Source organism: Megascapheus bottae, chromosome 25 (assembly GCF_031878675.1).
Source record: "Megascapheus bottae isolate mThoBot1 chromosome 25, mThoBot2.hap1, whole genome shotgun sequence".
NCBI lineage: Eukaryota > Metazoa > Chordata > Mammalia > Rodentia > Geomyidae > Megascapheus > Megascapheus bottae.
The window spans coordinates 22,736,589-22,763,449 of NC_143533.1; the positions used below are offsets into that span (position 1 = coordinate 22,736,589).

Sequence of the window (26,861 nt, forward strand, 5' to 3'; positions counted from 1 at the left end):
ATCCAGGGCTCCATGCATGCTAGGCAAGCGCTCTACCACTAGGCTAAACTCCCAGTCCACCAGCTATTGTTGTTATTTTTTCTTTAATATTATTTTTTATTATCAGGGTTATTTATAGAGGGGGTACAGTTACATTCACCAGATAGTAAATGCATTACTTCTTACATATTGATAACCCTTTCTCATGCTTTTATTTTTTAAAACACTGAAATGCAAGAGCTACACCGAGTTGTCAGCTACAGGGTTCTTTTTTTTTTTTTTGCCAGTCCTGGGTTTTAGCTCAGGGCCTGAGTTCTGTCCTTGGACTTTCTTCAAGGCTAGAGCTCTACCACTTGAGCCTCAGCACCACTTCTGGCTTTTTTCAATGTATGCGGTACTAAGGAATCAAACCCAGGTCTTTGTGCATGCTAGGCAAACACTCAACCACTAGGCCAAATTCCTGGCCCCAGCTACAGGGTTCTTATACTAGATTTGTTTTGGAATTCTTATTGGAGAAACTGAAGATCAAGTGGTTACAAAAATGGAATAGAAGGGAGCATAGCCTGGTGGTCGAGTGTCAGTCTATATTATCTAATTTCAGAAATGAATTCTAAGTGAAATAATATTTTTAAATGTTTAGGCCAACAAACAGAAAGCTTCAGCTCGAAACCTGTTTCTCACCAATAGCCGCAAGGTAAGTTATGGTTTTGTGTGTTCCATATATTGTCATTGTTGTTCTTCTTAGATCCATTCTTACTACTATTGTTGGTTATGACCTGATTATCATGAATCTAATGATATCTAAAAGAATATCTAATGATCTCATTCCGTTTAATAAGCAAAGTGCTCATATTTGTGGTATATGGAATTGTTTACATAAGACCATATTCTTGGTGTGTTGAGGAGATAAGGCTATCTCCTTCTGCTCAGTCTTCCTCTAAGTGATGTCTGAAATGTTGGGTTAGGTTGCCTTTTTTTTTTTTTTTTCTGTTGTGTGGGTTTCAACTCTGGGCCTGTTTTCTGTCCCTGAGCTCTTTAGCTCAAGGCTACCACCCTACCCCTTGAGCCACAGCCCCACTTCCTGTTTTCTAGTGGTTAATTGGAGATAAGAGTCTTATGGACTGAGGATTACAGGCGTGGTGTGGTTGTTGTTTTTGTTGTTGTTGTTGTTGTTGGCTAGTCCTGGCTTGAACGCAGGGTCTGAGCACTATCCTTGGACTTTTTCTCAAGGCTAGAGTTCTACCACTTGGGCCACATTATTGTCATGATAACTTACTAAGACGCCTGAAGTCCTTTTTAGTCATTTTACTTTGGTTCATACAAGGTCATATATGTGGATAAATTTTTATTCTTTGATGCTCCCCTAAGGTCTGGACCTGAGTCACAAAACTAATCTAGTTAGGAGAGAAAGACATGTGTCACAAGAGAGTTGCTTTTGGCATTGAATGCCAATGATATGATGATGATGATGATGATGATGATGTGATTTAGTCTATGAGAACTTGTCTCCTGCTGTTTTCTTTTCACCTGTTGTGACAGTGTTGTTGTTTGTAGCTCGCCCACCAGTGTATGAAGGAGGTACGAAGAGCTGCCTTGCAAGCCCAGAAAAATTGTAAGGAGACTTTGCCCCGTGCCCGACGCTTGACTAAGGAGATGCTTCTATACTGGAAGAAATATGAGAAGGTGGAGAAGGAACACCGCAAGCGTGCTGAGAAAGAAGCTTTGGAGCAGCGGAAATTGGATGAGGAAATGCGGGAGGTAGTGCGAAAGTGTGAAAATTTCAGAACCTTGATTACCTCCAGCATATCAAGAGATTTGTTTGCAGCTTGCACTTCTTTTAGTGCTAAGAATTGAACCAGGGCACCAGGGCCTTGCACTTGTTTGTCAACTACCGTGCCACTGAAGCCCCAGAAACCTGGGGTTGTTGGATTGGGAGGAGTGTCACCACGTAGCCTGGGCCAGCCCCAAACTAGCAATTCTTTTACCTCAGCCTCTCGATTGCTGGAATTATCATTGTGCACCACCACATCTGGTTTCTTTAATTTGTTATGTTCTGTGAATTATTATGGATTTTGTTTAGATCTTTTTGAGTCTCTTGGTTAATGTGTCTTCGTTGGCAAGGTAAATGTATTATTGAGTTAGTAAGCATTTGTTGCTGTTGGAACTGCTTCACACATTAAGTTTAGAGGCATTGGAGTCAGCTACAGACCTTGAAGTCTGGCTGATGATTATCTAGGTTTGTATGACCTAGAATCTCTGTTGATAGTATCTGATGGGAATCTCATTTGTGTTGATATTGAATTATGTGTCTTCACAAATTTTTGGGAGTGAGAGAGTGTTGGGCACGTGTGCGCGCTTGTGTGCACACACAAGCTGGTAATGAATCTCACTCACCAAGTTGCCCAGGGAGATTTCAGGCTGGGAGCTTCAAGTGATCTCCCACCTCAGCCTCCCCTCCTAAGCGCTGGGCCTATGAGCATGTACCTCACCCAGTGTATTACATCCTACACAACCGTGCTTATCAAAGAGGAATGATACTGTTTTTCCCCATTTCAGTTAGCTTATTATTTACTTGTTGTATTGACTTTCAGAATAATTTGTGGGTTTTACCCATTTTGCATTTTGGCAATAAAGAAGAATTTTTTTTTACCTGTTTGAATTTTTTAAAATAATAAAACGAAACACATCTGCCACCTGGTTCCTAAAACAGTGTTCAAATTTGCTTGATGTCTCATTGTCATTGTAGAAAACAAATATACCAATTTATTTTTATTTTTATTTTTTATTTTTGTCTTGAAATTGTGATTCAAACTCAGTATCTGACATTTGCTTTCACTCATTGTCCGGCGCTCTGTGACTTGAGCCATACCTCCAACTGCCATGATAACCTTTTTAGAAAGAAGCCTATGGAATATTCTGTATTGTAAAAGAGCAAAACAAAGGTTATTAGTCTGTAAATCACAGTTCATCTTGCTTTTAGTATCATTCGAGTTGGCTAAAATAATACTTCTCTATAGCAGTTTTTGCCTTTTTATAATGAAAGGTTATTTTTGTTGTTGTTAAGAATTGTATATAAAATATATAAGATGTGGTCAATTTTGTTGACTATGTAGTGGATATAATATGATGATTTGACTGCTTTTACTTTCAACTTTCCCACTTTAGGCCAAGAGGCAACAGCGAAAACTCAACTTTCTAATCACCCAAACAGAGTTGTATGCCCATTTCATGAGCCGCAAACGAGATATGAATTATGATGGAATCCAGGAAGAAATCCTAAGGAAACTGGAGGACAGTTCTACCCAGAGGCAGATTGACATTGGTGGAGGAGTGGTAGTTAACATCACCCAAGAGGATTATGGTAAGTCCTGGGTCAGGAGTAAGAGGAAGTAGGCACTCTCTATATTTCACATTTAGAGTTACATATTCTTCTGGTTTTTTTTGGTGGGTCATGGGGCTTGAAGTCAGCCTGAGTGTTCAACGCCACCATCCTACCCCCGGGCCTGGGTGTTGTCCCTGAGTTCTTCAGCTCAAGGCTACTGCCCTATCCTTGAGCCAAGCCCCACTTCTCAGAAGACTCTCAGGTCCTTTTGTGCCGGGGCTGACTTTGTGCCTTGATCCTCAGATCTCAGCCTCCTGAGTAACTAGGATTACAGGTGTGAGCCACCATGCCCAGCTAGAATTACATATTCTAAATCTTGTAAATTTTCTCTTGATTCATAAGTAATTCTGATCAGACAACTGTAGCATAGGCAAGTGATAGAGCACCTGACTAGCAAGTTATTGTAAAAACCCAGAATCACCAAAAAAAAGATATATATATATGTATATACATATATATATATGTATATCCATCCATATATATATATATTTTTTTTTTTTTTTTTTTTTTTTTTTTTTTGCTGGCTCACATCTGTTATTCCTAGCTTCTCAGGAGGATTGCTGTTCAATGCCAGCCTTGGCAGAAAAGTCTGTGAGACTCTCTTCTCCAGTAAGCCACTCAGAAAAAGCCAAAAATGGCACTATGGTTCAAGTGGTAGAGTGGTAGCCTTGAGCACAAAGAAGCTGGGTATCGGACAGGACTAGACCCTGTTCAAGCCTCAGGACCAGCAAAAAAAAAAAAAAGAGAGAGAGAGAAAGATAAATATCGTGTAATATTGATCAGAAAAGGGAGATTTCTTGTATTATAGCATAATGTTTGTGCTTCTAGAAAAGAAGGCTGTAATATAACGGATTTGTAACAGGAAAGGTATAGTTTGAAAGTATGTACTACGTTATTGAATTAAGAAAACATCTTAGCATAGGAAATGGGATCTTACGTTATTGAATTAAGAAAACGTCTCAGCATAGAAAATGGGATCTCACATAAGAATATTCTTGGTCCTATAAACAGGAGTTCTTTAGTTTTGTGTGTTTGGGATTTTTTTTTGGTCAGCTGTGGGATTTGAACCTTAAAGGCCTAGGCACTGTTCTGAGCTTTTTTTTGCTCAAGACTAATGTTCTACTTTGAGCCACAGTGCCACTTTGGTTTTCTGGTAGTTAAAGATAAGAGTTTTTAGGGACTTCACTGCCAGTTTGGCTTTGAACTTGATTCTCCAATCAGCCTCCTGAGAAACTAGGAATTAGGATTATAGTAGTAAACTACTGGTAGCTACCTTCTTTTATTTATTTATTTTTTAAATAAATAAAAAGAGTAAAAGTAGGATTAAGTTTGAGAGGAATTTCATAGAGAGTTCACTATAATGTTGACCTGAAAATATGAGAGAATGGTAACATTTTATAATTTCTGTCTGCTTATTTTTATTCAGCATAGTTAGAAGTTTGAATCTTCATGGTCTTACTTGATGTGGCTGATGTTTCCATTTAGTAAGTGAAGCTCCAGCCTTGAGATACAGAAACACTTAATCCTTTGCTGTTTTTTTGGAGCTGGTCCTGGCTACTAGAAACCATGGTAGTCCTCTGTCTCTACTACGCCTTCCAGCTTCACCAAAGAATCTAATCTTTGGAGCCAGGAGTTTGGCCTAGTGGTAGAGTGCTTGCCTAGCATGCACAGACCCAAGTTTAATTCCTCGATACAACATAAACAGAAAAAGCTGGAAGTAGTGCTGAGGCTCAAGTGGTAGAGCTCTAGCTTTGAAAAAGTCCAAGGACAGTGCTCGGGCTCTGAGCTCAAGCCCAGGACTGGCAAAAATAAATAAATGAATAAATAAATAAATAAAAATAATTTAACCTTTTTTTTCTCCCACTCATGAACCTGTGAATATTAGAATGTTGGATCAGGCAATTCTGTTTGTTGATGTTCATTTTATCTTGAAGGCCTTGAGGTCTAAATCTACACATTTTCATTTTCAGACAGCAACCACTTTAAAGCCCAGGCCCTGAAGAATGCTGAAAATGCTTACCATATTCACCAAGCTCGGGTAGGTTTTAAAAATCAAAAAGCATGTGATAACTGGCCCATGATTCTTAGTCTTATATGTTCTCATATTTTTGTTTGAAAGTATTGGTATGTGAATGTTTTTCTTTAGGGTGATGGTTGTTTCTGTACTTACTTTAGAATAGTTAGAATACTTGACAGGCAGAGTAATAACTTCATTTGGCTAAGCTTTTAGAACGTACTGTTTGAGCCACATCTATAATTCTAATTCTAGCTACATTGAAATGGATGTTGGGAGGATCACAGAGGCCAAATCCAGGGTGGGTGGGTGAGTTTGCAAGACCCCCATCTCAACCAAAAAAAGGTAGATAAGATGTAGTACACCTGCCATTTCAGCTGTCAGGAGGACTGTAGTCTAGGCTAGCTTGAGCTTAGACACAAAACCTTACTAAAAATTAGCTAAAGCAGCGACGTGCTGTTGGTGGTGGCTAATGCCTATGATCCTAGCTACTCATGAGGGTGAGATCTAAGGATCATGCTTCACAGCCAGCCCAGGCACTAAAGTTCCTGAGACTCTTTTCTTCATTTAACCAGCAGAAAACCAGAAGTGGCACTGTGGCACAAAGTAGTAGAGACCTTCCTTGAGCCAAAGAACTCAGTCAGGGACAGCACCCAGGCCCAGAGTTAAAGCTCCATGACATTAGCTAAAGCAGCCAGTGCCAGTGTCTTCTAACTATAATCCTAGTGTCTCAGGAGGCTGAAATCTGAGGATTAGCATTTCAAGCCAGCCTGGGCAGGAAAGTTTGTGAGTCTCTTAACTCCAGTTCCTCATGAGAAAGCCAGGAATAGATCTGTGGCTCAAGTAGCATAGTGCAGCATAGTGCAGCATAACACTAGCATTGAGCCAGAAAGCACCCAGGGAACCGGGCTAGTGGTTCATGCCTGTAATCCTAGCTACTCAGGAGGCTGAGATCTGAGGATCAAAGTTCAAAGCCAGCCCGGCACTAAAGTGAGACTCTTATCTGTAGTTAACCACTAGAAAACAGAAAGTGGTGCTGGTAATGGGTAGGGCAGTAGCCTTGAGCTGAAGAGCTCAGGGATAACGTCCAGGCCCGTGGTAGGGCAGTAGCCTTGAGCTGAAATGCTTAGAGACTTTGCCCAGGCCGAGTTCAAACCCCTTGACCCACAAAAAAAAAAAGTGAAGGGGGAGGACGGGAGTTTGGCCTAGTGGTAGAGTGCTTGCCTAACATGCACAAAGACCTGGGTTTGATTCCTCAGTACCACCTATGTAGAAAAAAGCCGGAAGTGGTGCTGAGGCTCAAGTGGTAGAGCTCTAGCCTTGAGAAACTCCAAGGACAGTGCTCAGCCTCTGAGCTCAAGCCCAGGACTGGGATGGGGGGGCGGGTGTGGGGGAACACCTAGATCCACAAAATACACAGCTAAGCCAAAAATTGCTAGGAGCATGGAGAATATATAATAAGAGTTCTTCCTAGTACCAAGAAAAAAAGTATGTTGATTGAGGTTAAATCACTTTTCTTAATTTTTTTTTTATTAATTCACATTAGTTACACAGAAGACGATATCTTTGTTAGATTGCAACATGTTCATAATAGGATCTTTTTTTTTTTTTTTGGTTGCTCATGAGACTTGTCTCAGGCCTTGAGTTTTTGCTCAAGGACAGCCTTCTACCATCTACCACTTGGAACCACAGCACCGCTTCCAGTTTTGTTTTGTTTTTTGTTTTTTCCCAGTCCTGGGCTTAAGCTCAGGGCCTGAGCACTGTCCTTGGATTTTTCTCAAGATTAGAACTCTACTATTTGAGCCTCAGCACCACTTCTGGCTTTTTCTAAGTATGTGGTACCAAGGAATCGAACCTGGGTCTTCGTGCATGCTAGGCAAGCACTCTACCACTAGGCCAAATTCCCAGCCCTTGTTTTGTTTTTGTTTTTGTTTTTTTTTTGCCAGTCCTGGGCTTGAGCTCAAGGCCTGAGCACTGTCCTTGGACTTTCTCAAGGCTAGAGCTCTACCACTTGAGCCTCAGCACCATTTCCGGCTTTTTTCCTGTGTATGTAGTACTGAGGAATTGAACCCGGGTCTTCGTGCATGCTAGGCAAACACTACCACTAGGCCAAACTCTTGGCCCCTGTTTTTTTTTTTTTTTTTTTTTTTTTTTGCCAATCCCAGGGCTTGAACTCAGGGCCTGGACTCTGCCCTCTCCCTGAGCTCTTTCTGTGTATGTGGTACCAAGGAATTGAACCCAGGGCTTTGGGGTTTTTTTTTTCCTTTTTTTTTTTATTTTTTTATTTTGCCAGTGCGAGGGCTTGAACTCAGGGCCTGAGCATTGTCCTTGGATTTTCTCAAAGCTAGAGATCTACCACAGCACCATTTCTTACTTTTTCTATGTATGTGGTAGGTAGGAATCCAATCTGGGTCTTTGTGCATGCAAGGCAAGCACTCTACCACTAGGCCAAACTCCACGCCCACTTTAGTTTTATGGTGGTTAATCGGAGATAAGAGTCTTGCAGACTTGGGGTTGGGGAATTTAGCTCAGCAGAAGAGCCTTTGCCTGGCAAGTGCAAGGCCCTGAGCTTTGGGGGGGAGGGGAGAGAGAGTCTTACAGACTTTACTGCTTGGACTGACTGAGCTACAGTCTCCTCAGCTATTAGCTTCCTGAGTAACTAGGATTATAGGCATGAGCCTGACTTTGCCATCTTTCACCTTAATGAACATGCTTTCTTTTATCATGATGTAGAAATGTTTGTTAATTATGTGAAGGATATTCAGTTTATACTACATAGGATCCTCTTTGGAACTTGGTCAGGGTCTAGGTCAAGGGTGGGCATACATGCTGCTACCTTCTACACCTTCAACCAACAAATGCCGGATCTTCACCTGATTCCTTGATGTTACAAGCAATATAATATGTTTTGTTATCGCATTATATTCTTCTGTAAGTGTGTCTGTGTGTGCCAGTACTAGGGCGTGAACTCAGGGCCCCCGCATGGTCCCTGAGACCATGTGCTCAGGGCTAGTGTTCTACCACTTGAACCAAAACTTCACTTCTGGCATTTTTGTGGTTAATTGAAAAGAAGAGTACCTTGAACTTTACTGCCTGGGCTGACTTTGAACCTTGATCCTCAGATCTCAACCTACTGATTAGTTAGGATTGCAAGCATGAACCGTCAGCACCTGGCTAAAACCTTTTTGTTTTTTCTAGTCCTGGGGCTTGAACTCAGGGTCTGGGCACTGTCCTGCCTTTTCTATGTATGTAGTACTAAAGAATCGAACCTGGATCATCATGCATGCTAGGCAAGCACTCTACCACTGCAACAAACTCCTGGCCCCTAAAAACATAGTCTTGGTCAATTGTAGGGCCTGACCTCTGGGCCTAATTGCTGTCCCAGAGCTCTTCAGCTCAATGCTAGTGCTCTACAACTGGAGCCACTGCACCAATTCTGGTTTTCTGATCATTAATTAGAAATAAGAGCCTTGGGGTGTCTTTGAACTGCGGTCCTCAGAGCTCAGCCTCCTGGGTAGCTAGAATTACAGGCCTGAGCCACCCAGCCAGATAAAAACATATTCTTGATGTCATTATTTACTAATGTTAGTAAAATACCTTCCTATGTAATATATAATGCTATTTTGTCAGAAATTTTGTTCCACTTTTTCTTAGCACAGTTGTGGTAGGTATGTTATGAGGTACGCATTTGCATTTCATTTCTTTTTTCTTCTTAAATTATTTCTAGACAAGATCATTTGATGAAGATGCAAAAGAAAGTCGAGCAGCTTCACTGCGGGCATCACACAAATCTGGTTCTGGGTTTGGGGAGAGTTACAGCCTTGCAAACCCATCTATCCGGGCTGGTGAAGATATTCCACAGCCCACAATTTTTAATGGCAAATTGAAAGGTTACCAGCTGAAAGGCATGAATTGGTTGGCCAATCTCTATGAGCAGGTACAATTTAAAACTAGATAATGCTAATTCTCTTCTTTTGTTCATGAAATTTTCCATTTGGTATAGTTTAAATTATGAAATGAGTTCAAAATTAGATTTTTATTGGGTATAAAGCTTTTTTTTTTTTTTTTTTTTGCCAGTCCTGGGCCATGAACTCAGGGCCTGAGCACTGTCCTGGGACTTTCTCAAGGCTAGAGCTCTAACACTTGAGCCTCAGCACCACTTCTGGCTTTTTTTCTATGAATGTGGTACCAAGGAATTGAACCCGGGTCCTCGTGCATGCTAGGCAAGCCCTCTACCACTAGGCTAACCTCCAAGCCCTGGGTATAAAGCTTTATCTTTTGACAAGATGCACAAAGGTATCTCTGTGTTCCTAACCTGGAGTTTGTATTTATGTCATGTGTGTAGCTTTTCCTAAGTGGCCTTAATATTCTTGGTTGTTTGCATCTCTGTGGGTACATTAGGTATAGTAGTGGCCTTTGGTGCATTTTTAACCTGACTTACAGAATTGAAACCTCCTTGTACAACTACTTTATAATAATCATCTTTCTACAAATCACTTAGGAAAAAGAAAAAAAAAGAACTGGCCTTGTCCATGGTCATGAGTCGTAATTGTAGTACTAGCAAAAGGAATCATTACAGTTGAGGTTAATTCCAGTGCTGGTGTTGAGCATCTCCATTCACTTTTGTTAAATCAAGTCTTATTTCTGGGACCAGGAGCATGACCTAGTGGTAGAGTGCTTGCCTGGCATGCACAAAGCCCTGGGTTCAATTTCTCTGTACCACATACACAGAAAAAGCCAGTCGTGGTGCTGTGGCTCAAGTGGTAGAGCTCTAGCTTTGAGAAAGTCCAAGGACAGTGGCCAGGCCCTGTGTTCAAACCCCAGGACTGGCATAGAAAGGAGTCTTAGTTTTTAGTAGTAGATTAAAATCCATGTGATGAATTTAGAAGTGTTGACTATTTATTCCCCACCCCCTAGGGCATTAATGGCATTCTCGCGGATGAAATGGGCCTTGGTAAAACTGTACAGAGCATTGCCCTTCTGGCCCATCTGGCTGAGGTATGTAAATGCCATCTTTCAATATTCCTGACTTCAGAATATGGGGCCCTTTTTCTGTTAGGAAATTGCTACATCCAAGGTGCTGAAATAGGCTCTGCAGGACACTAAGACAGTTGTATTTGATCTTTACCCTCGGTGCCTGTACTAGAGGGCAAATTAGCATAACACATTTGTTAGTGGTTTGAGTTACTATCTCCTGCTGCTTTTTCTAGCCGTCAGGACAGTGGAATGTGCACTGTACTTAACCCAGGAAAGCTCTCTCCTTCCTTGTAAACTTCAGCAATGAAACCCTCTGATAAACTTACTTTACTTTAAATTTCTAAATAATACATACTTCATAGAGAATTTGTAACAAATAAGAAACTATGTGTGTAAATGTACTTTGTAAAATGCAAAATGATTCTCTGAGTGATTAAATAATAGTAAAGTTATGATAATCAGGTACAGAAGAAAATAATGCACACAAGTCAGTATCTTATAAGTAATTTATAAATGGACATAAAATAAGACTTTAAGAACTCAGAGGGGACAGTAGTTGCTTGGGACTCTTCTGCCTCATGGTGTGTCCTTGATCATTTTCTTCAACATTCAAGTTCTGAAATTTGGAAATTAAGGACTTGTGATAGTGTGTTTCCTATTCTTAAATGGCTTGACCTTACTTATAATTTTGCCTTAACTGTGTTCAAGTCTTTCTACAGTTGACTGACCTAATTTTTTTTTTTGCAGAGAGAGAACATTTGGGGACCTTTCTTAATAATTTCGCCTGCTTCTACACTTAACAATTGGCACCAGGAGTTTACTAGATTTGTTCCTAAATTTAAGGTAAAAAAGTAATAATCATCCCCCCAAAACACATTTTTTTTTTCTTTTTTCTTTTTTTTGCCAGTCTTGAGACTTGAATTCAGGGTTTGGGCACTGTCCTTGAACATGTTTTTGTTCAAGGCTAGCGCTCTGCCACTTGAGCCACAATGCCACTTCTGGCTTTTCCTGTGTATGTGGTACTGAGGAATGGAACCCGGGTCTTCATGCATACTAGGCCAGCACTCTACCACTAGGCTATGCTCCCAGTCCAATATGTTGTTGTTAATAATATTCTCTTTTGTTGAATTAAGTAACTTTGTTGCTTTTAATAGTTTTCAAATTACAACATTGTGGCTGAAATACCTTATATTCATTCCTTATAAAAATTACTTATGAGCTGGGTGCTGGTTGCTCATGCCTGTAATCTTAGCTACTCAATAGGCTGAGATCTGAGGATCTCAGTTCATAGCCAGCCTAGGAATGAAAGTCTACGAGACTCTTACCTCTAATTAATGACCAGAAATCCAGAAGTGGTTTTGTGACTCAAGTTGTAGAGTGCTAGTATTGAGCTGAAATGCTCAGGGACAGCATTCAGGCCCACATCACAGTTCAAGGACCATGACCGACCAACCAAAAAAAAAAAAATTATGTAGCCAATGAGAGCGTCTTATCTCTTCATATTTAATCAGTGCAAACCAAAGTACAATTTCAGTGATTTTCTTCCTTTAGTCACATGAATTGATTCTCCTGTTATGATACAAAATAATTGTCATTATGCCAGGCATCATAGAACATGCCTGTAATTCAAGCATTTGAGAGGCCAAAGCTGGAGGATTGCTGAGACTAGCTGGACTCTGCAGTGAGAATTTGTCTCAAAATTGTGATGATGTGAGAGGGAATTGGGAGGTTGTGTGTGTGTGTGTGTGTGTGTGTGTGTGTGTGTGTGTGTGTGTGTGTGTGTCTTATGTGTCTGTGTGAGTAAGTGAGTGAGAGAGAGAGGAGTCGGTAGCTAGGATAGCTAGGATTACAGTCATGGGCCACAAGTGCCTGACTCAGTATTCATTTCTTCATACTTTGAAGCCAGATCTTCAGGTTTTTGTTTTTGTTTCTGTTTGCCAATCCTGTTCCTGAGCTGCTTTTGGCTGAAGACTAGCACTGAGGAATCGAACGCAGCACTTCATGCCTGCTAGGCATGCACTGTACTTCTAAACCACATTCCTATCCCAGACTTTCAGTTCTTATCAGCTTATATATTATGTCTGAAGTGCATAATGTGAATGTGATTTAACTAATTCAAAGAGAAAAATCCTCAGATTGAATTAGGACATGCTGAACACAGAAATTTATTAAATTATTTATTTATGTATTTATTTTTTGCTTGTCCTGGGGCTGTTCTCAAGGCCTGAGCACTGTCCTTAGGCTTTCTCAAGGCTAGCCCTCTACCACTTGAACCACAGCACAACTTCTGGCTTATCTGTTTTTGTAGTACCAAGGAATCAAACCCGGTCTTCATGCATGCTAGGCAAGCACTCTACCACTAAGCCACACTTCCAGCCACCAGATGTATATGTTTTAAACTAAGTTTGGATAGAGAACTTTGATATATAACCAAGAGTAGGCAGGTTTTGGTTTCATTTCTTACAATTTAAGGTGGAAAGCAAATTAAATACATGTTCTGTTTCTAAAAGGAAGTTGCAGACTTGAGGATTTTTTTTTTTTTTTTTGGTGGGTCATGGGCTTGGAGATAAGGGTCTTGGGTCCTTTTGTGCCTGGGCTGGCATTGAACCTCTATCCTCAGATCTTAACCATCTGAGTAATTGGGATTACTGGCGTGAGCCACCACACCTGGCTCATTAGACATTGTACTTTTTTCACCAGTTACGAAATTACATCATTCAGTTTGTTCATTATTTTCTCTTGAATTATCTACTGTATAAAAGATGATCATCTTGAGCTAGGAATTTGACCTAGTGGTAGAGTGCTTGCCGAGCATGCAGAAAGCTCAATTCCCTGGTATCACATACATAGAAAAGCCAAAAGTGGTGCTCTGGCTCATGTGGTAGAGCACTAGCCCTGAGGAAAGCCCATGGACAGTGCTCAGGCCCTGAGTTCAGTCCGTTGGGCTGGCAAATGCAAAAACAAAAAAAAGATGAATATCTTTTCTTTATGGAAATATATATGTGTATGTGATTCAGGACATGTAGAAAATGCTGAAAAGTCCTAAATTTCCATCCAACCACAAAAGTTTTTTAGTAGCTCTTCCACTGACCAATAGATGGCAGTGTCTTAATGGCGTATCCACTACTACTTAGTCCAATGGTTCTACTTAAAGCTGTGGGTACTGCTCTTTCGTATGTCTTTGCCTGGAATTGAACTTCCCCATTGACTAGTATTGCATTTGATAAAATAGAACCCATGAGCCTAGATACCATCACTTTGAATTGAATTGTCTGTTGTTCCTTTTTTGTTTGTTTTTGTTTTAGTCTGTCATGGGACTTGAACTCTGAGCCTGGGCGCTGCTTCTGAGCTCTTCAGCTTAAGGCCACCACCTTTCCCCTTGAGCCTCACTGCCATTTCTGGTTTTCTAGTGGTTAATTGGAGATAAGAGGACTTTTAGGTGCCAGGCTGCCTTTGAACCACTATTCTCAAATCTCAGCCTCCTGAGTAGCTAGGATCTGCGTGTGAGCACCCTGCCCAGCCTGTTGTTCCAATTTTTTATTATGATAAAATGAACATCACACATAACCTAACATGTTAGCCATTCAACATTGTACAGTTTCTTAACTTGAACTACATTCCATGTTTTGTACAGTCATCTGTCCTGTGTGTGTTTGTGTTGGTGTGTGCTAGTATCAGGGCTTGAACTGAAGTTCAGTTTTTTCACTTTTGGCTGGTGCTCTACCACATGAGCCATGCAGTTTGGAGTATTTGGGTAATTGGAGATGGACTTTTGGACTTTCCTGCACAGGCTGGTCTCAAATCATAATCCTCAGACCTCTACCTCAGTAGCTAGGTTCACAGGTATTCTACAATTTGAGATGTAGCTATATTTCTTGCCTTTTTTTTTTTCTCCCCAATCCTGGGGCTTGAACTCAAGGCCTGGGCACGGTCCTTGGACACTTTGCTCAAGGCTAATAATGCTTTGCCACTTGAGCCACAGCGCCACTTCCAGCTTTTTCTGTGTATGTGGTACCGAGGAATCGAACCAGGGCTTTGTGCGTGCTAGGCAAGCACCCTATCCCTACACTATGCTTCTGGCCCCTTTCTTGTTTTGTTTTGTTTTTGTCAGTCGTAGGGCTTGAACTCTGACCCTGGGCACTGTCCTTGAGCTCTTCAGCTCAAGGTTATCCCCTACTTCTGGGCCTGGGCATTGTGCCTGAGCTCTTTAGTTCAAGGCTACTGCCCTGCCTCTCTAACCACAGTACCACTTCCTGTTTTCTGTGGTTAATTGGAGATAAGAGTCCCCAAGGACTTTTTAGTGCCTGTGCTAGCTTGGAACCCTGATGCTCAGATCTCAGCCTCCTGAGTAGCTAGGATTACAGGAGTGAACCACCAGCATCTGGCTCTTTCTGTTTCTTTTAAGTTTAGTCTGAATGATGTGTTTGTGGGTACTCTATTAATATTTGTTATCAGTAACAGTAATGTGTACTCATCATTTTTTTAGGTGCTACCGTATTGGGGAAATCCTCATGATAGAAAAGTCATCAGGAGGTTCTGGAGTCAGGTAACTCTCAGCTGCCTGTATATATACAATAACTTCCTTTTTCATTTGAATAATCTATTATGCATATATGATCCCATGTATAACAGGTATACTTTTGTTCTGGTAAAGTGCTCTTACTGTTATGCGCAGTCATTTAAACTCAAAAATCCAAGATAAGGACTTTTTAACCTGGAAGTAGAGTTGTGGTTCAAGTAGTAGAATGCTAGCCTTTACCAGAAAAGCTCAGGGATATCTTCTAGGCCCTGAGTTTGAGTCCCAGGACAGGCACAAAAAAGACCTTTTTTCCTTTAATGAGGTTACAGTAAGTTGCTGTAGGTATGACTTTTAAAAGAATTTGCTGGACCAGAAGTTTGGTCTACTGCTAGAGTGTTTGCCCATGCCTGCCCGCCCCCTGCCCCCCCCCCAAAATGGCAGTTCACCTGACTATCTCCACTTCCACACTGATGGGTCAGGGCTTTCTTGAATGTGTTGTCTCTGGAGAAGGCAGTCCCTAGTTTGCTAGACTATTATGAATTGTTAAGCATTTATCTTCTCACTGTTCTCTCTCCTATTCACAGAAGACCCTGTACACCCAGGATGCCCCTTTTCATGTAGTTATCACCAGCTATCAGCTGGTGGTACAGGATGTGAAGTATTTCCAGCGGGTCAAGTGGCAGTACATGGTACTGGATGAGGCGCAGGCACTGAAGAGTAGCTCCAGGTAACAGGAGTTTTAGAGAGCAGGCTGTATGGGTGGGCTGAAATACATATTTGAGTGACAACAGATTTCGGAATCTGATACAGTATGGTCAGTTCCTTGGCTATGTACCTGACCAGAAGGCAAAATTTGTTCGTATTTTTTCTTGGGAAACAAATTACCATTTGGAATACACAGATTTCCCCCCTCCCCTTAACTTTTATCCTCCCACTCTGTAATTTTGACATTTTTCTTTTGATGCTAGAAGTGCAGGCAAAATTCAGGGCCTTTTTGCTCAAGGCCAGCACTACACCACTTGAGTCATGCCAGTTCTAGCCTTTTACTGGTTACTTGTAGATAAGAATCGCTCAGATTTTTCTGACTTTCTACTTCAGCTATCAAAGTGTCCGAGAAGCTAGTATTGGAAGTATAAGCCACTATATCCAGCTTTTTCTTCTTATTCTTTTTTTTTTTTGGGGGGGGGGTGAGAACTTTATTTTTTGTGTGTGTGGGTCATGGAGCTTGCCTGGGCACTGTTTGTAAGCTCTTCTGCTCAAGGCTACCACCCTACACTTGAGCCAAGCCCCACTTCCCATTTTCTAGAGGTTAATTGGAAATATGAGTCTCAGTTCCTTTTATGCCTGGTCTGGCTTTGAACATTACTCCTCAAATCTCAGCCTTCTGAGTAGCTAGAATTACAGGCATGAGCCACCACGCCCCACTCATCTTGGAAATTTTCTATAAGGGAAAAAAATGCCTACCTTTTGTTTAAGAAGTTATATAAGATCAGAGTTCTGAGTAACCAGTAGAAACGTATTTTTTTTGTTACTATGGTTATTGAATTATATAACCAATGTTTTCTTTTTATATTCAAATCCACAGATAATATACTTAATATAGTATTTTACATATGAGAATGGAAATGAACATTTCTAGACCAATATGGCTATTAATTATGGTACAGTACCAACCAACTAAATCCTGGAAACTAAGATACTTTTTTCTGAGATAGAAAAGACTGCTAACATTTCCAAAAATGGAAATGTTTATATTTATATAGACATGTGTTTATGTTTCATGTAAATATAACCAAACATAACCATATGTTTATATTTATATAGAGACCAATAATAGCAATATGTTATGCATCAATAGCACCAACATTTTTTGCAGGTTTTACAGTCATCTGAACAAAATTACAGAAATATTCAGCACACTCCATGCCAAAAAGCAAAAAAAAAAAATCCCAAATAGACAAACTTCTGTTATTGTTGTGATTCTGGTCACCATTTTTATAGTAGCTTCTCTATCATCTGGAAAGAAAATATTCTAGAAAAGCATCATTAAAAACAACTCATAGGCCGGGCACGGTGGCACACACCTGTAATCCTAGCTACTCAGTAGACTGAGATTTGAGGGTTGTGGTTCAAAGCCAGTCTAGACAGGAAAGTCCGTAAGACTCTTCTCTTCAATTACTACCAGAAAATTGAGAGTGCCGTAGCTCATAGTTGTAGAGCACTAGCCTTGAGCAAAAAAGCTCAGAAATGATGCCTGGCCCCTGAGTTAAAGCCACATGGCCAACCTAAGTAAAAGATTCACAGCTTCCAGATGCAAGTAGCGCATGCCTATAGTCCTAGCTACTCAAGAGATTTGAATGTTCCAAACAGCTCAGGCAAGAAGTTACCAACAATCGATCTCCATTTAATTAGCAAAAAACTGGACTATAGCCTTGGCTCAAAGGTAAGAAGGCCAGGTGTGAGCAAAACTGCCAGGTGAGAGTATTAGGCCTTGAGGTGCACCCCTTGAATCAAGCACACACACAAAAAAGAGATATATATAGAGAGATCTACTGTAGTTTGGTACTGTCCTGCATCTACCATAAAAAGTATAATTAAAAGGGCAGTATAAGTTACATGTCTGAACTATTCTAGTATCTTTAAGTCCTATACAGAATACTAGTGCTTGACCACATAATTGATGCTCTTGAACCTCGTGTTAATGAATTTTTAACTTAGGGTGACATTATAGGACTATTACTTTGAAGATCTATATTGGGCTGGACTCATTGGTTAATTAGTAGTGCCTGTCTAGCAAGTTGAATTGCTCTGAATTCAAAGTGTGGTGTGGTATACCCAAAAGGTTTGTATTAATATGCAGATGACATTGGCTAATGCCGTGTTTCATTCTCTGGTAGGCAATGTTTAATATTGCACCTTCTTTTTTTTTCTTTTTCTTTTTCTTTTTTTTTTTGGACATGGAACTTGAATTCAGGGCCCGAACACTGTCCTCGAACATTTTTGCTCAAGGCTATGAGCCACTTTATTAATTGAAGATAAGAATCTCATGGACTTTGCTGTTTGGGCTGGCTTTGAACCCTGATCCTAAGATCTCAGACTCCTGAGTAGCTGGGATTACAAACATAAGCCATTGGCGCCTGGCTGTATTGCACAATTTTGAAGGAGAATGTACCTTTTGGCCAGGATCAATGAAGAAGACATTGTAGATCTATCAGATATGATTCTGAGTGTTCCTTGTTTTGAAAGCATGATTAGATACATGGGGTCTCCCTAGAGTAATTCAAAATTTGTGGCTGATTTGGAATTTGTAACTCATTTTATTGAACAGTGTTCGTTGGAAGATCCTCTTGCAGTTCCAGTGTCGGAATCGGCTTCTGCTCACAGGGACGCCCATTCAAAACACAATGGCAGAGGTAGGCACTATTAAAGTCCCGGTTTACATCTTCTTCAGGCGACAGTTGTAGCACCACGTTATAACTCTTTTTCTTTCTTTTTTTTTTTTTTTTTGTGAGTCACCAGCGCCCAGTTCACATTATAACTCTTTACCCATGCAAAATTTGACCATAGCTTTCCCTAGGTGGGCTCTTAGCCTCATTTTTATTTTATTCCTTTTTGTAATAAACATTGAGCACATTAGGGAATTTACCCATCTAATGTGTATGTTTCTATACTTTTTTTTTTTTTTTTTTGTGGGTCGTGGGACTTGAACTCTGGGCCTGGGTGCTGTCCCTGAGCTCTTCAGCTCAAGGGGTAGCATTCTACCACTTGAGCCACAGCGCCACTTCCAGTTTTCTGTTTTTTAATTGGAGATAAGAGTCTCACAGGATTTTGTGCCCAAGCTGGCTTTGAAGTGCAGTCCTCAGATCTCGGCCTCTTAAGTAGCTAAGATTACAGGTGTGAGCCACCAGCGCCAGCCTGACATGAAGATATATTTTTATGAAAACATTTGAAGATAATATTCTTTAATACTTTAAGGTGTTTTTTGTTTTTGTTTTGCCAGTCCTGGGGGCTTGAACTCAGGGCCTGGCCACTTGAGCCGCAGTGTAACTTCTGGCTTCTTAGTGTGTGGTACCAAGGAATTGAACCCAGGGCTTTTTGCATGCTAGCATAACATTCTTACCAGTAGGTTATGCCCAGCCTACTTTGCTTTTTTAACATGAAAGGAGAGCAGAAAATATGTAAATGAATAAGCATGGCTTTGTCATATAATGTGTTATTTATATGCCAGGCTCAGGTGGCTCATGCCTATAGTCCTGGAGATCTGAGATCTGAGGATTGAGGTTTGACGCCAACCTGGGTAAGAAAATCTGTGAGACTCTTTGTTTCCAATTAACCACCAAACAAGCTGGAAGGGGAACTATTGCTCAAGTGGTAGAATGCTAGCCTTGAGCTCAGGGATGGGTGCCCAGGCCCTGAGTTCAAATTCTAAGGACAGGCACCAACCCCTCCCCCGCAACTTTATATATTTAAACAATTGGATGGCAAACTAGACACTTGACCCTATCTATGTAAGCTGTCCCTGCTCTAGTTATTAGAATATAGCACATATAATTTTTCAAATGATTCCTCTATTAAATATGAGTATTTCACTTTTAAACTTATGGTTGGTAATTAATTGAAAAATAAAAACTTTTCAGTTGGATACTTAGAGTATTTGGGTTGGTTAGAAGGCTTGTGCTTAAACTCATTCTCTCCCTCTCACACACATAAACACCTGCTAGAACTTTATATATCCTTACTGTCGTTCTGTTACCCTGCATTATTTCATTTGTTGTTGTTGTTGTTGTTGTTGTTTTTCCTTTGTTTTAAGCTCTGGGCTCTGCTACATTTTATAATGCCAACATTATTCGATTCACATGAAGAATTTAATGAATGGTTTTCCAAGGACATTGAAAGTCACGCTGAAAACAAATCGGCAATTGATGAGAGTAAGTAATATGAGGAACTTTATTTCTGTTTGCCAAGATGAGCAGGTACAATATACATAGAATATTGGCAATGGAGGAGAGTTTCTCTCATACAACAATCATGTCTATATATACGTTTAAACACATCAATCATTGTAGATTCATATGGAAGTTATTATATTTGTGTAATGGATTCTTATGTCTTAACACTATTAGAAGACTTGTTTTCATTTTTTTTTTCCATAAGACTTAGTGGGGTTTTTTGATGTTGTTGTTGTTGTTTTTCTTTTTCTTTTTTTTGCCAGTCCTGGGCCTGATCTCAGGGCCTGAGCACTGTCCTTGGGCTTTCTCAAGGCTAGAGCCCTACCACTTGAGCCATAGCGCCACTTCTGGCGTTTTTCTGTGTATGTGATACAAAGGAATCGAACCCAGGTCTTCATGCGTGCTAGGCAAGCACTCTACTGCTAGGCCAAACTCTTGGCCCAACATAAGAGTTGTTTTGAATTGTAAACATTTTAACATTGTTTATTAATACTTTTTGTCTTGTTGAATAGCATTTGCCTGTTTTTAGAACTTCCTAGGAATATTATTACATAGACCAGAAGTTGGCATCTATGGGAAAAATTCCTTACAGGATTTTACACTGTTAAAAAAAAAAATAGGGGGTTAGGAGCATGGCCTACTGGTAGAGTTCTTGCAGAGCATGCATGCAGATTCCTTGTTACCACCTACATAGAAGAAAGCCAGAAGTGGAGCTGTGGCTCAAGTGTAGAACTCTAGTCTTCAGGAAAGCCCAAGGACAGTGCTCAGACTCTTGGTTCAAGTCCCAGGACTGGCAGCAAAAAAAAAAAAAAAGTTGTTTGTTTGCTGACATACTTTGAAAGATAATTTTTGGTGGTGGGAACTTTAGTGGCCCCTGATAGGTTTTATTATCACTCTGTTAGAACCCTGTTTTAAATAAAATATTCCTTATTTATTATAAAAGTCTTTCTGATGAAAGAAGACTTAAAGGCATTTACCTAGTTGACTATGACAAGATGCTATAGTAAATTTATGTTGCTCATTTCTCTACTTAAGGAAAAATTCAAATCTACTTTCACAGAATCATTGAGCCCCAAATTTTTGATGGTTTTGATTGTGTGTGCATCACATTATTTAGGTCTTCTTGTTATTTCAGATCAACTTTCTCGCTTGCATATGATCTTGAAGCCATTTATGTTGAGGCGAATTAAGAAAGATGTAGAAAATGAATTGTCTGACAAGGTAAGCAATGAAGTCTTCAAAGGTCAAGCCTCAGTAAACACTAATTTAGGTTCTGGGGAAAAAAATCGTTTGATACAGATTTAGTTGCAGGGTAATTAAGTTGAGAGGAGATATTTAAACTTGATATGTTTAATCCTTAGTACCTCAAGAGACACACAGGAAATATTCCAGAAGGGTGCCAGGAGTTTGGCCTAGTGGTAGAGTGCTTGCCTAGCATGCACAGAGACCTAAGTTCAATTCCTCAGTACCACATACATAGAAAAAAAGGTGCTGTGTGTGGCTCAAATGGTAGAGCTCTAACCTTGAGAAAACTCAAAGACAATGCTCAGACCCTGAGCCCAAGTCCAGAAGAAAGAAAGAAATGTTCCAGAAGGACTTAAATGAATCAACTAAGCAAGGAAATAACATTACTTTTACTTTTTCTTTTTTTTTTCTTTTTGGGTTATGCGTGTTGAACTTGCCCTGAGAGCTATTCCTGAGCTCTTCAGCTCAAGGCTACCACCCTACCCCTTGAGCCATGTCCAACTTCCCCAGTCCAACTTCTCATTTTCTAGAGGTTAACTGGAGATAAGAGTCTCTCATTCTTTAGTGCCTCGGCTGGCTTTGAGCTGAGATCCTTAGATCTCAGCCTCCTGTGTAGCTGGGATTATAGGCATGAGCCACTGCGCCTGGCTTCTTTTACTTTTTAATAACTTTTTAATCTCTCTATTAACAGAGATTCTAAAAGCTTATAAAAGTAGAAAGAGGGCCGGGAGTTTGGCCTAGTGATTAAAGTGCTTACCTAGCATGCACGAAGAAGTGATTAAAGTGCTTACCTAGCATGCACGAAGACCTGGGTTCAATTCCTTGGTACCACATATATAGAAAAAAGCCGGAAGTGGTGCTGAGGCTCAAGTGGTAGAGCTCTAGCCTTGAGAAAGTCCAAGGACAGTGCTCAGGCCCTGAGCTCAAGCCCAGGACTGGCAAAAAAAAAAAAAAAAAAAAAAAGGTAGAAAGAATGGTATAGTAAATCTCTTACACATACTGCACAGCATTCAGAATGATCAAGTTATGACTCTCCCTACCCCTCAGGGTTATTTACAATAAATCCTACTAGCACTGAACGTTCCTGTAACACACCCAAATTTCCATAGCTTCATATGCTCCTCTCATCCTTTTTCCACTATCTTTCCCGCAATATATTGGGAATGATAATAGTTGGTGGTACTGGAAGTAGGAAAGATTGTCTGGGAAGAGCATGGGGGATGACAAGAAAAGGTCAGGGAAGCATGGTTTCTGGGTAATTATCCACATCACTGGTTTGTAGAGATGGTGAGCTCACTTTATAATCTGGTTCGCATGTTTCACGTTACCCTCATACTAACTTTTCTTATGAAGGTTTTCCCAAATACAAATCTTCTGTTGAATTTTAGATTGAAATTCTAATGTACTGCCAACTGACCAGCCGACAAAAGTTATTGTACCAGGCACTAAAGAACAAAATTTCCATTGAAGATTTATTGCAGTCTTCTATGGGCTCCACCCAGCAAGCACAGAATACCACCAGCAGCCTCATGAATCTAGTCATGCAATTTAGGAAGGTGAGAGCCTTGACTTCATGATGTGTTTTCAAATGCCAGTAAGCATGATGCACAAAGGACAGTGTGAGTTCTTCTAAAGGCAAAGCTATAGCCGTGATTGCTATTCCTTCCCTTCCTGTTAGGTGTGTAATCACCCAGAGTTATTCGAACGACAAGAAACTTGGTCTCCATTTCATATTTCCCTAAAGCCATATGAGATCTCAAAGTTTATTTATCGTCATGGGCAGATCAGGGTCTTCAATCATTCAAGAGACCGGTAAGAAAGTATTAATATCTTAATATCTAATTTGTGCTTTTATGGCTTAGTAGGTAATATATTTTTTTCCTATTCCTGGGGATCAGACACAACTTTGTGTTTCTAAAAGAGCAATCTATCTGCGTCTCTAGCTCAGGATAAATTTTGTTTGTTGAGGTAGGATCTTTGTATGTAGTTCAATCTGGTCTGGAAACTCACTGTGTTTGACCCTCAGACTCATAATGATCCCTTCTCAGCTTCCTATGTACTAGGATTATACTTTGTGTCCTACCACACTCAGCTCCCTAAGGAAAATAAAAATTTATATGTACATTTTGAATTCTCTTATGCCAGTTCTGGGGCTTGAACTTAGGGCCTGGGTCCTATCCCTGAGCTTCTTTTTGCTCAATGATAGCATTCTACCCCTTCAGCCACAGCTCTGCTTTCAGCTTTTTGGTAGTTTATTAAAGATAAGAGTGTTATGGCACCGGGAGTTTAGCCTAGTGGTAGAGTGCTTGCCTACAGTGCACAAAGGCCAGGTTGGATTCCTCAGTACCACATACATAGAAAAAAGCTGGAAGTGATGCTGAAGCTCAAGTGGTAGTGAGAAAGTCCAAGGACAGTGCTCAGGCCCTGAGCTCAAGCCCAGGACTGGCAAAAAAAAAAAAAAAAAAGAAAGTGAAGAGTCTTATGGCAAGGCTGGCTTCAAAACTGGATCCTCAGATTTCAGCCTCCTCAGTAGCTGGATTACAGGCATGGATCAGTGATACCTGGCTGTTATTTTAGGGGGCAGAATGGAAATTTACCACTTGAGCATGGCCCTAGTCCTGAAGCATGTACATGTAATGGGTTAAATTTTATGAGTGCTTTGTGGTAGCATGAGGGTAATACTTAAGATGAGCAGTGGAAAATGTCCCAGAGTTGCAGTGCTTTTACTTCAATAAAGTATTTGATAGTATTGTCTGCAATTCTAGCTATTCAAGAGGCTGGGACCTCAGGGATCTCTGTTCAGAGCCATTCTAGGCAGAAAAGTCCAAGAGACTTCATCTTTAAATGTGGAACTCGGAGGAATGGCTCAAGTAGTATAGTGCTAGCCATGACAAAAAAAATACCCAAGTAGAGGAAAATGGAACTTGTATATTCCCCCCACACCCCCTCCAGTCCCCAAATTTGAACTCTTGGTATTGGCACTGTCCCTAAACTGCTTTTGCTCAAGGCTAGCACTCTACCACTTGATTCACAATACCACTTCCAGCTTTTTCTGTGATTTAATTGGAGATAAGAGTCTTACAAACCTGCCTGCCAGGACTGGCTTTGAGCCATGATCCTCAGATCTCAGCCTCCTAAGTAGCTACTATTACAGGTGTGGCCACTGGAAACTGGCTCGCTCTTCTTAAACAATTAAGTGTTTTGTATTTTCTGACATTTACCTGGTAATGTGGCAGAAAAAAAAACGTGTGTGTGTGGGGGGGGGTATCAGGGATTTGAGAGTCTTCACATTGTGTAGATCAGTCTGGTCTCAGATTCTTTTTATGTTGAGCACTCAGTTTAATTAAACTCCCAATAATTTTTTATGGTTCAGATTTATTTTATTTTCTTAACAGGTGGTTAAGGATTCTTCTTTCTCCATTTGCACCAGATTATATCCAGCAGTCTCTCTTCCACAGAAAAGGTAAATGTTTTGATCTAGTTTTTGGCTGTGCTAAATACTTTGGAACTAAAAGTTGTTTTCCAAGGGCTTTCTTTATAATGTCTTCCTAAGTTTAATAAGTTGATCATCTTCATCTGTAAATTGTGGTTTTTGGTTATAAATAGAAAATGGTCATACTGACTTCCCATCTTTGTCTCTCCTCAAGTATTTATTTTTGAAATATGACAGTATTAATACTGAACTGCTCAGAAAAACAACTTTATTCTTTTTTTTTTTTTTTGCCAGTCCTGGGCTTGAGCTCAGGGCCTGAACACTGTCCTTGGACTTTCTCAAGGCTAGAGCTCTACCACTTGAGCCTCAGCACCACTTCTGGCTTTTTTTTTTCTATGTATGTGGTACCGAGGAATCGAACCCGGGTCTTCATGCATGCTAGGCAAGCACTTTAACCACTAGGCCAAACTCCCGGCCCCCACCTTTATTCTTAGACAAAAAGGACATTGCTTAACTTAAGAGTACTGTCCAGAATATTAAGATTAAAGTTCAGCATCTTTCTCCTCTGTCATATCTTGTTCTTTTTCCTGGTGTGATAAAACAAGAAATCAGTTAATCAAGGACTGGAAACACTGTTGAAGCCTAGTAGAAACTTGACCTATCTCTTAGACCTGCTGCTGTCCTCTGTGATGTATAGTACAAAGAGTGGCACAGTACGTAGCTCAGAATCTTCAGGTTATCTCTGCCTAAGGAAAATTTGAGCATTTCAGTCATCATTAATTGAGTTTCCTGTTGGGTTTAATATTGTTCTTTGACACTACAGGTATTAATGAAGAAAGCTGTTTTTCTTTTCTTCGCTTTATTGATGTGTCTCCAGCAGAAATGGCAAACCTCATGCTTCAGGGACTTTTAGCCAGGTGAGAAATTTGCTGTGTGTCTTTGTATGTGTCAGACCTGAGTCTTGAACTTGGCCTGGACTCTGACCCTGAGCTGCTTTTGCTCAAGGCTAATTCTTTACCACTTTATCCAACACAACATTTCCAGCTTTTTTAATCCCCTGAGGATTAGTTTATTGGAGGTAAGAGTCTCACAATTTTTCTGTCAGGACTCACTTCAAACTGCGATCCTTAGATCTCAGCCTCCTGAGTAGCTACGATTATGGGCGTGAGCCACCAGCGCCCAGCTAAATTTGCCTTTTTTTTTTTTAAATAAGTAGTTAGGAATAAATAGGAACAAAAATTAAATACTATAAAAAGTATTTGAACCTCTTTTTACAAGTGAAGTTAAACTCTTTCAAGCATTTAGTTAAATGATGCTTCACTGTATATCTTAGATGAACAATATTTAGGCTTTTCTCCCATATACTACCCAAAAGAATCTTTAAATTTTCTAATTTCACGTTTATTATGCTCATTTGTTTCTAGAGAGAAGTAGTAACTGGTGACTCATTTAGTTTGTATTGACCACAGACTAGACCTCAAGTGTGCTGACAGATTTGTATATTCTTTAGATTAATGGCTTTCTCTTTTTTGAAAGGGGGGGGGCAGTCATGGGGTTTTGAACACTGGCCCTGTGCACTGGCCCTGAGCTCTTCAGCTCAATGCTACCGCCCTACCCCTTGAGCCACAGCACAATTTTCATTTCTGGTGGTTAATTGGACCTAAGAGTCTCATTGACTTTCCTGCCCAGCCTAGCTTGGACCATGGTCCTCAGATCTCAGCCTCCTGAGTAGCTAGAATTACAGGCTCCAGTCCCCGGCTTCTGGCTTGGCTTTCTCTTTATTACAAGAGTTTTTATGGCTAGGCGTGGTAGCAACACTAAAGGACCTGAGACTCTTATCTCCAGTTAACCTCTAAAAAATAAGAAGTAGGGCTTGGCTCAAGGGTAGGGCAGTAGCTTCGAGCCGAAGAGTTCAGGGGCAGCACCCAGGCTAAGTTCAAGCCCCATGACCCACCAAATAAAAACCCTTTTTATGAAATGTAAATACTCCTAATAGCAAGAAAAGCTTTACAAGGGATTTTAGTTTTTGTAGTAGCATACCAAATCATGACAGAGAATTCATGGAACAGAAATATTAAACACCCTGGAAGGGGATGGGGGGAGGGAAATGGGGACAAAAACATGAGAAGGGTATCAATATTTGTGAAGTAATATACCTTCTATCTGACGAATATAATGTAACACTTCTCTCAATTACAATAAAAAAGAATTTAAAAAAAACGCCTTGTTTGAAAATGGTAAAGAACTGTTTCTAAAATTTCTAAGACTTACAAAAGAGATGTAATGATAGACATCCCGTGGGTAGTTTCTCGCTGTTGTAAACGACCCTCAAACCTCCTTGGAGCACTGAATAAGCATATCTG

At 40.3% G+C, this 26,861-nt stretch overlaps 1 protein-coding gene across 3 annotated transcripts in view; it reads left to right on the forward strand.

The window, feature by feature from the left end:
• Ino80 (INO80 complex ATPase subunit) overlaps nucleotides 1–26,861 on the forward strand; it is a 74,828-nt gene that overhangs the window by 6,536 nt on the left and 41,431 nt on the right. For all 3 annotated transcript variants that reach the window (XM_090318586.1, XM_090318588.1, XM_090318587.1), the window contains exons 7-22: nucleotides 620–673; nucleotides 1,534–1,737; nucleotides 3,145–3,340; nucleotides 5,332–5,399; nucleotides 9,103–9,312; nucleotides 10,293–10,373; nucleotides 11,100–11,195; nucleotides 14,839–14,898; nucleotides 15,456–15,598; nucleotides 18,200–18,284; nucleotides 19,682–19,799; nucleotides 20,956–21,041; nucleotides 22,454–22,621; nucleotides 22,744–22,877; nucleotides 24,461–24,528; nucleotides 25,322–25,415. In XM_090318586.1, coding sequence (XP_090174712.1) covers nucleotides 620–673; nucleotides 1,534–1,737; nucleotides 3,145–3,340; nucleotides 5,332–5,399; nucleotides 9,103–9,312; nucleotides 10,293–10,373; nucleotides 11,100–11,195; nucleotides 14,839–14,898; nucleotides 15,456–15,598; nucleotides 18,200–18,284; nucleotides 19,682–19,799; nucleotides 20,956–21,041; nucleotides 22,454–22,621; nucleotides 22,744–22,877; nucleotides 24,461–24,528; nucleotides 25,322–25,415 — 1,865 coding nt within the window. The remainder of the gene's footprint in view (nucleotides 1–619; nucleotides 674–1,533; nucleotides 1,738–3,144; nucleotides 3,341–5,331; nucleotides 5,400–9,102; nucleotides 9,313–10,292; nucleotides 10,374–11,099; nucleotides 11,196–14,838; nucleotides 14,899–15,455; nucleotides 15,599–18,199; nucleotides 18,285–19,681; nucleotides 19,800–20,955; nucleotides 21,042–22,453; nucleotides 22,622–22,743; nucleotides 22,878–24,460; nucleotides 24,529–25,321; nucleotides 25,416–26,861) is intronic.